The following is a 12,671-nucleotide window of genomic DNA, read 5'->3' on the forward strand; positions in this document are numbered from 1 at the left end:
AAATTGTCACTCCTAACCTCATCAAACAAAGTACAATAACATTGACTAAGAAAACATTTAACATGCTAACAAGTAACATCCAATCACATAATTTGAATGTGGTAACAACCATAAATATACCAAAAATAACCTTGTTATTTCTATATATGATTTTAAAAAAAATTTACATGGATCATTTTAAATTTAATTAGAGTTTAATATTTATATATCCATATTCAAAAAGTTTTTATACTGTAATTATTAATTTAAAATTTATCTGTTAATTATCACTAATTTTTAAATAAATATAATAACATAAGTGATGAATAATGTATCAATTCTGTAAAAAAAAATTACATTGATATTGCATACATATTAATTTTATTTAATTATGTGATATTCCGATGTAAATATAGGATAGTTCCATATTTTTATTTATTTTAACTGTCCTATATGCTATATTTTTTCTATTTCGTGACTATAATTGTTGTTGTCGCCTTTAACCATTATCAATAAATATCACTATCATTGGGATGAGGATGATACCTTTTTGACACAAATCATTCTAACACTCGATTAACATTACTCTAATTTCAATGTACATTTCTAGCATCCAATCTTTGTTGCTACTATTAGGACCACTTGTGACGACTTACATAAACATAATACCATCACCCAATATTATTGGAGGGAGATAGGAAAAACTGCCAAATAAATAAAGGGCATAATTAATCATAAAAAAATAGAGGATAAAATGAGCGAAAATAATTATTTAATTTGAGTTTGATGTCGAACTAGGAAATAAAATATTTCGAAAGATGAATCAAACTTGACCCCAAACCATCCTAAAATTTTAACATGTGCATATTCTATTTATTGGTTGCATCAAAGATAACAACTAGAAACTAATTAACTAGAATAATCTTTTTGGAAACATATAAAGTAAATTTGTATATGAAGCAAATCATCTAAAGCCAAAACTTGAAATAACTTTCCATGGTGTAATTTTCATTTCCTATATTGCTTTTATTTTACAAAAAAACTATATAATCCTAAGCAACTACCACCAATACATTAATTAACCACGTATATCACTTTAAATTAAATATTATCATAAACACAAAAAATATAATATATAAAAATTAAATACATAGTATCACAAAATATTCTTCGTGCCTATACACACTAGTGATTATAATCTATAAAGATGGAATAAGAGAAATTACGTAGAGACAATGATTCCTCAAACACAGAAAACGATGGGCTAGTAATTCATAAACTTAACATATAAGTCACGTGACCTTCCCCCATTTAACGTTCTTCATTTTCGTTCAACAAAACACAACACAACACAAACACACTTTCTCTCATTCTCCACCAACACTCGCCGGAATTGAACCTCTTCTGCCGCCGTCTCCTCCGCCCTCGCCGATATGGATATACCGAAACACCGTACCACTCGAGCTACGTCGCTCAGAGACGCCACTGAGTCCTCCAAGATGGAAGGAACCGGTAGCTGGGACGCTCTTGAATGGACCAAAATTGATGTTCAATTCAATTCAACCTTTCTCTGTTTTTTATTTTCTAATTTAGGTTTTTTTGTTTACGATTTTGATGTTTATCGTTTTGTTTTTTTTTCGTTGGAATTTATTTTTGCAGCCAATTAATCGCTATGTCTCGAATGCGAATCTGGATTTCTTGCTCGACGCGGAGCAAGTTGTAGCCGAAGTATGAAACGACTCCTTCAAATGTTTCTTTTAATTTTTGAAGAATTTTGAAATTTTACTGTTTGTGCATTATGTTTTGGTAATCTAGGTTGATTGTTATGTGATTTTTGGAGCAGTTAATTGATTTGTGAATTAATTGGAGAATTGAGATTGTAGCTAGTTCCACAAATATTAGCTCTTAACCTTTAGGTTATATCATATATGGCAGCAACTGCATTCCCTGAAAACTTGGTTAGGGTTTAGTAGTTCTGTTGTGTTTGTTACTGCTTGTATGATTTCGCCGTGCTGAGTTTGACACATGTAACCTTATCTATGTGCTAATTGAGTTTGAGTGATGGTATCGAAAATTTGGTCTTCCAGCTACCAACTGCTTCTGAGTCATTACATTCATGCTGTTACAGAATATGCTATTGTGTGTGGTCGTGTTTGGTAAATGTGCATTCTACTCTCCAGTGTCTTTGGAAACTTATTTATATGAAATTTGGTTATGACGTTGCATTGGAAGTGGAGTCGCGTTTGTTTTAAGGTATTAAATTGGATTTGGCTGCTAGTGGATGGCAGAGAACAAATGTAATGCCTATTGGAAGGAAGATAGAGGATGGCCACAAAGCGACCAGGTGGACATACTACTACCACAACTGGTATCCCTTTTGGAAGTGGGATGGGACTTAACCTCTGGTGATAGACTGGCAGGGGTGAGGCTAATGGCATGGATGCCAAAATTCCTTTCAATTAGGTTGAGGTTCCAAGAATGTCTCTCACTCTCAGGTTCCCATGACTCTTTTTTCTATCTGAATGTGAACCCCTTTTTGTTAGCTTTGCGTGGCGGCCTTGGTCTGAAGCATTTGATGCAGCAGCAGCTAATGATGTGCGGCTTTAGGTGCAGCCTTTGCAGCACATTCCTTGGGAGACAAGGAACACGGGACAATGTGTTGGAGGCTTGTGGGATGATGTTGACAGGCCTTCAAGGTCATCTTCTGAGGATTGAATGTGTTAGCAGTTGACGAGGTGGTAGTTGGGAACCTGGGATTGGCAGTTGTTGAGTGAGATCAAGGATCATCGAGAAACCCAAATATGCGTAAACGATCTAGTCAGCGAAATTATGGTGTCCGAATATTCAATCTATAATACTAAGGAATATGGTAGTACATGACAGTGTGTAAAACAGTAAATGGACATAGCAGGAAATAAATAAGAATGAAACATATATCCGGACAACAGTGATGGGTAAAATGGAAGGAGAGACAGTGATGCCCTTTGTTGCTTCCAATGAAGGGATGCCAGGTGACACATGAAAGGGTAGTCCCCATGCCATGGCGGTGGGTAGGGCTTTTGGGTTAAGTGTGGGGTGGTGTTCTTCACTCCACATTGCCCGCATGAAAGGCACAGAGTTCAAGTTGTGAGAGACGATGTTAGTTCCAATTTCCAAAACTGATATATAAAGAAAATTCATCACTACGCTGGTTATGACATCTCAAACACTAGAGTATTGATTTTCCCTAATTATGTACCTAAATATCTTATAAATAGGTTTCCAAGCTAGGTAGTCAATCGCAGATCGTGGAGCGTAACGGTTGACCCCAAAAATGACATAGCGGGTAGCGAGATGACCGCTATAGCAAAGGGAAATATAATACACACAATTTATACCCTACACATATAACTACTCAAAAATACTAAAATTCACCAAATTAAAGACACACTCAAAGATTATAGTCAGACTTCATAGCACACCAACTACCAAACTTCAATATAAAGAGTCTAAGACTTCAATATAGCATAAACATTCATAAAATATAATCAAAATAAGTAATAGCCTCCAAGGCTTCAATATAACAGACCAAGCCTCTAAGGCTTCAATATAACAGACCAAGCTCTAAAGGCTTCAATATAACAGACCAAGCTCTAAGGCTTCAAAAAATAAGATCAAGCCTCTAATGGCCGAGAATGGGTGTGATCGTGGGAGGGTGAGATGAGACCATGGCTGTGCGAAGTGAGCTCTTGAAGTGGTATCTGGGAGGCTGAGAAGTTCAGATGAACAGAGTGAGGGGAAGAAGCAAGGAGAAGTGGGTATGGCAGAAATCAGAGAATGTGGCAGGAAATCGCTGCCGGTAATCACAGAAGGCAGAGCTTTGGTTCAGTAAAGGCTTCAAGTGGGACTTGGGGCTTTAGCGTTATGTATGAGGGAGAGAAGGGGAGGGTGAAATTACCAAATACACTAAAGATAACCTTTTCCGCATATTAAAAAATAAGGGAAAACAGTATTCTCTTGTTTAAAAACAAGGGCAGAACAGTATTTTCTCGGTTAAAAATCAGGGTTCCAGTTGCAGAAGGTTGGAGCGGGTCCTGACCCACGATTTAGGTCGCGATTAAGCCTCAATTTAACCTGCGACAGGCACGATGGCCATCCACACCACTATCCACTGTTCTATCGCATGGAAGGACTGTAAATGACCGCGGCACAGCTATTCCAGCACGATAGCGCCTGATTGACTACCCAATTCCAAGTACATGGGTAAATTAGATATGCAGTCTCGAAATGCCTCTCCTATTTACATTATTACTTTGCTTTATTTGACACTGTTGCTATCTTTAGTGCAATTAGTCAATTTAAGAGTCAATAATTTCCTTAAATATGAATTGGCTGAGAGCAAGCTGTTGTATATTTTCAGTTGGCAAATAGAACATATTGTATATTACTAAAAAGTCGATAATATGATTGGATTAGCTTGATTTCCCCCGTTTAATGTAATAACTATATTATATGCAATTATTTTACTTTTAATTATACAATGAAAAATCAAATAAGTGAATCAACCATACCTTTTATGTGGTTGAAGGATGACAAGGAATCTATGCCCTCAGGCAGGAGTGGAGAATATTACTTCAGAAAAAGGGGTCATGGCCCCCATTCCATTTTTTATGCATAATAAATATAATAATGTCACCATTTTATATAATTTTATCATAGTTATGATCTTAAGATAATTTTTTGCTTTAATCTCATTGTTTGTTAGCTACTAGGTATCACAATACTAATATTTTCTTGTTATATTAAGCCTTTTCTCTTGTTGTGTATTATTTCTTGTCTGTCGACTATATTTTTTCCTTTTAGTATATTATTTCTTTAATTAACATAAAAAGGTTCAAGCTATGTAGGATGTAAAACTTTCTGCTGTTAGATTTGATGACTAAAAATAAGTGAATTGATAACTTTAAATGTTGCTTAGAAAAAGAAGAAAAAATATGTCTAAAATAATTACTACGACTCCCTCAAGAATTCCATTCAAGATTCATCACTGGGAAAACAAAGGAGGGACCAGAGGTCTTAGATGTCTAATTGTGTATTACACAGTGATAATATGGAATTTAATATATAGTTTAGTCTATATACTCTCCTGCTGATTCTGTAGCTGACTAAAAAATCCTGGCATTTTTACTTTTCAATTTGTAAGTTTCCTTTGGCTTTACTTTAGCGTGAGCTCTCTTGGTCTACAGATAAACTTTCCAACTTGGAAATATGTTGGGCTTGTTGTTCGAAAGTTGGTATTCTATTTCTTAAGTTCTTAGCAAAAGGACCAAGGATGGGCAAAAATATATGGGACTTCAGGAAAGAGAAAACAAGAATCTGAGTATTAAGAAATGGGCAAAAACTTACAAGTTATCCAGGAATAGATACAATGTTTTCATAAATTCTAGAGAAATCCAGTCTTGTATGAATTAGGATGTAATAACCCAGTTAAACGAATGCTTGGGTTCCTCTTTAGTATGAACCTTTAGCTAAGAACCAGGATGCAAATATACCTAGGAAAACTACTGCTCTTAGAAATTCCTTTCCAGCGTGAACCTTTTACTAACTTTTACTACCAGTACACGTTTTAATGTTTTAATTCATGTTATCTTATTTGAACATATATAATGAGATTAAATTGCATGGTGTTTATTTTCAGGGACATGGGGTTGTCCTTGTTAATACAGATGATGCGGGCACATTGATGGTGACAAATTTTCGTCTTCTCTTTTTGGTAAGTTCATTCAAGTACTATTTTCTGCACTGCATCTAAACTCTAGTTTTTAACAAAGTACTATGATGTAGAAGTAATCTTTATTTAATTTGTGATTTGGAAATGCCCAAAACCTAGAAAGGTGACTGAATACCGATAGGAAAGACAGTATATTGTGTGACAATGAATGTTTTTGCTTGACAAAATTGTGGCATGCAACTCTTTGGAGTGTTTTTGAATTTTGATTTAGGCACTTGACTGGGGAGGATGTGTTATGGAAATACATGATTTTTCATTTAAGTCTAAATTTAGGTTAGAAAAGTGAGGAAGCTCTTTAATTTACACATTACCAAGCCTAATTTCCTTTGCAGACATTTTTAGAAATTTACCTTATCAGCCTTCTTTTCTCTTCTCATCTAACAATATTTCTTTTATCATCTAAAATAAATATCTTATTTTCGTCTGGATGAATTTCTTCTTTTAATAAAATAATATCTATTATTTCTGGCAATTGCTTGCCTCTCCTTCATCCAATTATCAGGCTCACTGTGAAAGAATTAATAATTTCAGCTTCTGAGCTCTGTTACCGAATTTGTATACATTTTTGTGTGTTTACTTTAGCAATGCAGCTGTGGAATTTTTTTACCTGCTTATTTACCTGTAAACATTCTGTATTGACTACATATCCACTGATTTGCTTCATTACATTCTGTAGAGCGAGGGAACTAGAAAAGTTATTGCCCTTGGAACAATACCACTAGCAACCATTGAGAAGTATAACAAGATAGTAAGTTCTTGCAAATTTTCCTGTGAACTACTTTGTGTGAATTTGTTTTTTGCTATAATTTGTATATGCTTTGTTAGATTGAACTACACTTCTTGTGTTGTTTGCCTCACACATATGTTTGAAATTCAGTTAGTTATACTGGATTGATCATCCACATTCTTCTTGTCTGAGTTTGTTCAGCCTCATTTTTATCCCATTTATGTCTTTGATCAATGCCTACTTTATTAATTTGTTTTTCTTCTCTTTTGAAGATATGTTTTATTTTCATTATTTTATAGTTAGAATTTAAAACCTGTCTATGTGTGCTTGATGCTATATATGGCCGGTCCTAAGCATGGATAAAAGGTGAATGTTATATTTGACAGTCGACAAACAACATAAAACATTGTCCAATCTCTATGATATCTTACACTTAAAATTTACTTACTGGTTGAAAACATTTATATTCTTCAAATGGTTAATAATCTTGTGGTTACGACCTGTACAACATTGGAATTTATTTTCTGTTGATGAGATGGACTTTTGCTAGAGGAACTTGTGCCCATATTAGCTCATGCTCAGCCACAATAATGAATGTTTGTATTCTCTCTATTTTTATTTTGTAAAAAATTGAACTATATTTATAGTATGGTGTGTTATCAACCAATAAGTGTATTTGTGCATGTTGATTTTAGTTCCCACTTTTGTTGAATGCTGTTCTGTGTAGATTTTGGAACCTCATGTGTATGGCTCTCATCTAAATGTAGGTTGTAAAGGTTCAGTCAAATGCTCGTCAATTAGACAAGACACCACCACAAAGACTGCTCCAAGTGCTTGGTATGCTCTCAAATAAGCTCCCCTTGGTGATATTTGATATTGTCTTCTAAATATTTAATTGATGAAATTACTATATAGCATTTGTAGATAATGCCTATAAATTGATAAATGGAAGAAAGGTCTTGTAGTTGATTAAAGGTTCAATATCATGAAATGCTGCAGCTGTAAAAGTATTTTGACTTCTTAATTGTATAGTATTGGTCCTAATTATGCGGATAAGTATTTTGGCTAAAAGTAATGATGTTTGTGGAGATATTTTATTTTAGCTGCTGCATTCTATGTTCTCTTTGGTTCCACCTGTTTCAACAGAACCAAAATGATCTACTACTTAGCCTTTTGTCATGTTTAGTTTAGTTTACGAATACACCAAACACAGAACAAAATCCATATGTTCTGTTTCGTCCTGTTCTATTCTAACATATTTACCAAATACTACATTAGTCTTCTTGTTGTTCTATTTGTATATGCTTATGCTTTTGAAGATACCATGTATTCACCCTTAGTGTACTTTTTTTGCTCTTACCAGTATATGGATAATAAATTTTCCTTGATATCTCCCTTTGGAAATGTAAGGTCAAGCCCTTTGTTTGGACTTTGGTACTCAAATGGTATTTAATATAATTATATCTTTATAAACTCATTGACACATTAACTTTCTCTTCTAGCAAGTGCCTTATGTGTAGTTGTAACTTGAAACCTTAGTTTTTTATATCATAAAGTAGTCACCTCTATTTGGAACAAGATTGTTGAATTTGGGCTAGAACCGGATGTAAAGTTGAATATGGAAAGCTCTTACTAGTTAGTTGCACAAGTTTGGCTGCAATAAGGAGAGTCCAAGTTATGAGATTATGATGGTATACTATTTATTCAATTATTTGGTGCCTTTGGGTGGATCAGAATGCTTGTATCTTGAGGCAGCCTCATTTCTATTAGACATCTTAGAGATAGGATTGTATTTGTGACCTCTCTTTAGCATTCTTCCCATTGTTCTGTGAAGGGAGCCTCCTAGACTAATTGCAGGGCTGTTTTTTTGGGTAGAGAGTAAATCCATCATAACGGCATAAAAAATACGTCATTCGAAGGTTTTAAGTTGAGTTTGCCACCTTCTAGGAAGGATTCAACCTCAACAACTCTCAACCTTATAAAATTACAACCAAATTAAATTGAAAGAAACTAGCTTAAAGCAAGGGAATATATATCCTCTATGGTAATGGTTTTGCTACATTGAAATTTATTTCTGTAAATTGGTTTACACACACATGCAGACACACTCAATACTATATCCTCTATGGTATTGCAATATTGAAATTTGTTTCTATAAACTGGTTTACACACACATAAAACCAATTTGTATTAAATTTTGATAAAAAAATAAATTCATTTGTGAAAACAATACATGAGTAAGTTTCTGAATTTTGATATTTCTCTGTCTGAATCTTTACCATTCTAAGAAGAAAATAAATAAAAAATCCAGTTTTCCTTCTTAAGAACAAGATTTTCCTCTTTTTCATCAGTACATACTCTATGGTTTTGCAATATTTAAGTTTGTGTCTATAAGTTGGCTCTCTCTTTCTCACACACAGCACTTATGAAGATACCACATGTTTGCCTCATTGTGTCGGGTTTATATACAATTGTATGCAGCTGTTATTACATGCAGTAATTGTAACTGCCTGCCTAGACAATCTGCAGGGGTTTAGCTAGCCTACTACTAGTTGTACATTAGTTACAGTAGGTCTTGAGTCATCTACTCTGATAAATTCAATGGTGAAAACATGAACACGAATAAGTTTCTGAGTTTATAAATTTCTTTGTTTATATTGTTGTCATTGTAACAAGAAAATAAAAACATCCACTCTTCTTTCTTAAGACCAAGCGTTTCCTCCTTTTTAATCAGTATAATGGTCTTTCTTTTGAATGGATGTTGCTATGTATTTAGTGCTCTGGCTAGTTTTACTCAATTTTAGCCTGCAAGGTCTGGTAACTTTCTTTGATCCTTGTCAGCAGCTGATTTGGGATTAGGCATTTGGATGTTGTTTGGTATAAAGCACACGGGCTTTTCAAATGGTTTTTTTTGTCAAGGATTCGTTATCCTCCAAATATGTTGTATTGTTTCTTTTCACCTTGATTAGTTTCTTATATCCAAAAAATAAATGTATCTTTGCTTGTGTATGCAGGAAAAGATATGAGAATTATAGTCTTTGGTTTCAGGCCTCGTACAAAACAGGTAATTCTGCTATGACAGTAGCCATGCATTTCCTGTAAAATCACAAGCCTCGGTCCTTTAAATGTATCACATATTTACTTTGCTTAAATTTAGTTATTTGAGTCTTGCCTTTTTAAAGAAGGTTGAAATTTCATTACAGTCATGATCCCTTTCAACTGAAATGCTGTTTCTGAGAACCCCTAATTTATCAATTTGAATCCCCAAGTTTCTTTGATGAGGATTTCTTATCCAACCCCCCCCAAACAAAAAAAGATTCCCTTGGTTCCTTCCCTTTCTCATGTTATAAATAAACTGCACAGAACAAACACAACTTCTACTTGTGCAAATGAGTATCTAATGTGCAGCTTAAGATGTGTAATTGAGACACATACATGGCTTGGGTAGCGTTTTGTGTGCAAACTTAGTTCTCTTCCATATGTGTCCTCCAACTAAGCACTTTAAATAGTTGATGCATTTATAGTGAAACCAATCTTTTGAACTTATTATAAATTTGTATTTTAGCAGTTAAGGTTTTTTTAGATTTGGGGATTTTCAACTTTAACGTATGCATGAGAGCCTGGTTTATTTTAATACTTAGTAACTTCCATATTTGCTTACTGTTGTTGGGTCTTATAATATTTTTTTATTAAAAAGAATGCAACACAACATTAAGAGCATGAACAAGCTATTCCACAACCAAGGCAGGTCCTCAATTAGGGGATGCGGGCCAATGATGGACCACTGGAAAAAGTTGAATGGAAGACCTAAATGCCTATGCAGCTTGAACATCAATATTACCAGTTGAGCTGATCTTCACTGACAGAAAAAAGAAGTCTAAGAATAAATATGGAAATATATAATCAGATTGTTTTATTTGTTGGAATTCTTTTTGTACTACTAATCATTTAATTTAAAATTTGCAATCGAGGATAGCTAAAGTTGTTGGGTTATCTACATTTGTAAAGTGTTGTAAGCCTGTGAGCTTGTTTGTTGTAAATATTTAGTGGATGCTTTTTTCTTCCATATTTAGGATCTAATGTAGTTATTAATCTTACAGAGACGTGTGATATTTGATGCACTGCTGAGGTGTATAAAGCCAGCAAGATTGTGGGATCTTTATGCCTTTGCATCTGAACCTTCTAAGTTTATGAGCAGTTCTCCACAGGTGCGCTTATTGGATGAGTATTTTCGACTTCTTGGCAAAGGTTCCTGCCGTGCATCAATGAACATGATTGAAAGTCGGTCTTTCACCTTGTCAAATGACTTGTTGAGAATAAGCAGTGTGAATTCTAGCCACAAAATGTGCCAGACTTATCCATTTGCTTTGGTTGTTCCAAAGATTATAAGGTAATTTATTGAGGGCTAGACTTTTAGATTTTGCCCAGTTATGATGTATTCATGAAGTTTGATGCACTTGACCATTCATTTTGATAACCTTGCATCATCCTAATGCTAGTGATGATGAAGTGCTCCAGGCTTCTAACTTTCGTGCAAGAGGTCGACTGCCTGTAGTTTCATGGTGTCATCCTGGTATGCATGGAATATTCATTTCTTTAAATAGTCAGCAGATTTCTATGCTTATTATATTGATTTTCTTTCCTTTTCATTATTTTGATGATCTATAGGTACTGGTGCAGTCCTTGCACGCTCATCCCAACCCTTAGTTGGTCTAATGATGAATATGAGGAGGTAATGATAACTATTTAATCAAATGCACCTTCTTTGAGGAAAAAGAAATATTGTTTTGGAGGATGGAACAGGAAAAATATAGTTGCTCCCTCTCTTTCTTTTAGGTGTGCACCAAGGGTGTCCCCCAGCTGATAGCTGGAGACTAATCCCTTTCTAGGTATAGCGGTCACCAAAGTGGGTTTTGCCTCTCCAAACAAAACCTTTCCATACACAAACAAGTGTCAAACCCCTGAGGTTATGCTCAAGGAACACAACTATCAACCAACCGTGTTTGGCTAAGTAAAAAAGCAATAGTAAATATGACGATATAGGATTTTTTGTTAGGTCAATTCTGTAGGTTGGATGTTTTAAATTTTAGATCTTTATGATTTATAAACAGTGTTCATTTAATTTTGGCAGAAAGATTTTTAGTGAAATGCCTGAGTGTGGTGTCTCGCATATCCCAGGATATAGTTTTTAAAAAAATTAGTTTTTGGAGGCGGAGGATGGGGGCTGAACTCTGTTTAAGCTGATGTGTTTTCCTTTGTTTGTTTTCTGGTTCTTGTAGGACAATTTCTTTCACCCTTATTTAAATCAATTCTTCTTTTATAAGAAAAAATCGAATAAAACAGTGACTAGCTGTTGTGTATTTGCTTGCAGCAACATGGATGAAAAACTTGTGGCTGCTCTTTGCAGCAAACTTGATGATGGCTCGCGGAGGTCAGTTTTTTATGCGATTTTCTTACATTGTGAATGTATTTTGCTCATTGCTACATATGAAGCAAAAGCTTAATTTATTTTGTTATAAATGAAGATATTTGTTTAGACATAAACAAAGAGTTTTGAGGATAAGAGGTCCTCCTTAAAAATGAACAAACAACCGAATGGGAAAAAAGAAAACACCAATGGAGTTAAGCTTCTCAATCTCTCAACATATCAATAAGGAAAACCCTTTAAAAAGACCATCATTTTAGCAAGTGGAAGCCAGACATGCAAAATTATTAGTTGTCTTTGTGATTTACTTATTATTGTAGTGAATACTAACACGTGTTCATTATACACATTGAATATCAAACTTAAGTCAGCATTGGCGAAGGACCAACTCTCCTAAAAGCTCAACTTGTTAGGAGAAGGCTCATTATTAGTTTCCATGTCTCTAATAAGCCACTTAAGGAAAGAGCCATTTGGGCTTGAAGCATGGACAATATACAAGCTTACTCTATATTGTGTTGATAAAAAACTTAAATAAATATTAAGAATGGGCGTCACAGATTCAACTTCAGTCCACTAGGTTATAGAGGCTCTTATACCATGTCATGGACCAACTCCTGAATGGTTAAGTATTAGTTGAAGGATGAAATTCTTGTATATTCTTAAATAATTATACCACCATTAAAAGATGAAACAAAAAAATTATTCTGCATGCTGTTTGCCGGTAGGTATTGTTCTTTTTTTTGTGTGTGTGTGTGTGTGTGTGGGGGGGG

General features: G+C 34.4%; 1 protein-coding gene across 2 annotated transcripts in view; it reads left to right on the forward strand.

Annotated features, from left to right (window-relative positions):
* LOC109336030 (phosphatidylinositol-3-phosphatase myotubularin-1-like) overlaps positions 1,216 to 12,671 on the forward strand; it is a 17,117-nt gene continuing 5,661 nt past the window's right edge. The window contains exons 1-10 of one of the 2 annotated variants that reach the window (XM_019572370.1): positions 1,413 to 1,526; positions 1,639 to 1,707; positions 5,657 to 5,731; positions 6,426 to 6,497; positions 7,244 to 7,313; positions 9,491 to 9,540; positions 10,577 to 10,866; positions 10,976 to 11,049; positions 11,145 to 11,208; positions 11,848 to 11,907. In XM_019572370.1, the coding sequence (XP_019427915.1) occupies positions 1,413 to 1,526; positions 1,639 to 1,707; positions 5,657 to 5,731; positions 6,426 to 6,497; positions 7,244 to 7,313; positions 9,491 to 9,540; positions 10,577 to 10,866; positions 10,976 to 11,049; positions 11,145 to 11,208; positions 11,848 to 11,907 (938 nt within the window). Of the gene's footprint in view, positions 1,527 to 1,638; positions 1,708 to 5,656; positions 5,732 to 6,425; positions 6,498 to 7,243; positions 7,314 to 9,490; positions 9,541 to 10,576; positions 10,867 to 10,975; positions 11,050 to 11,144; positions 11,209 to 11,847; positions 11,908 to 12,671 lie in introns of both variants that reach the window. The other variant, XM_019572371.1, reaches the window with a different exon arrangement.

This window comes from Lupinus angustifolius, chromosome LG20 (genome assembly GCF_001865875.1).
Source record: "Lupinus angustifolius cultivar Tanjil chromosome LG20, LupAngTanjil_v1.0, whole genome shotgun sequence".
Classification (NCBI taxonomy): Eukaryota; Viridiplantae; Streptophyta; class Magnoliopsida; order Fabales; family Fabaceae; genus Lupinus; species Lupinus angustifolius.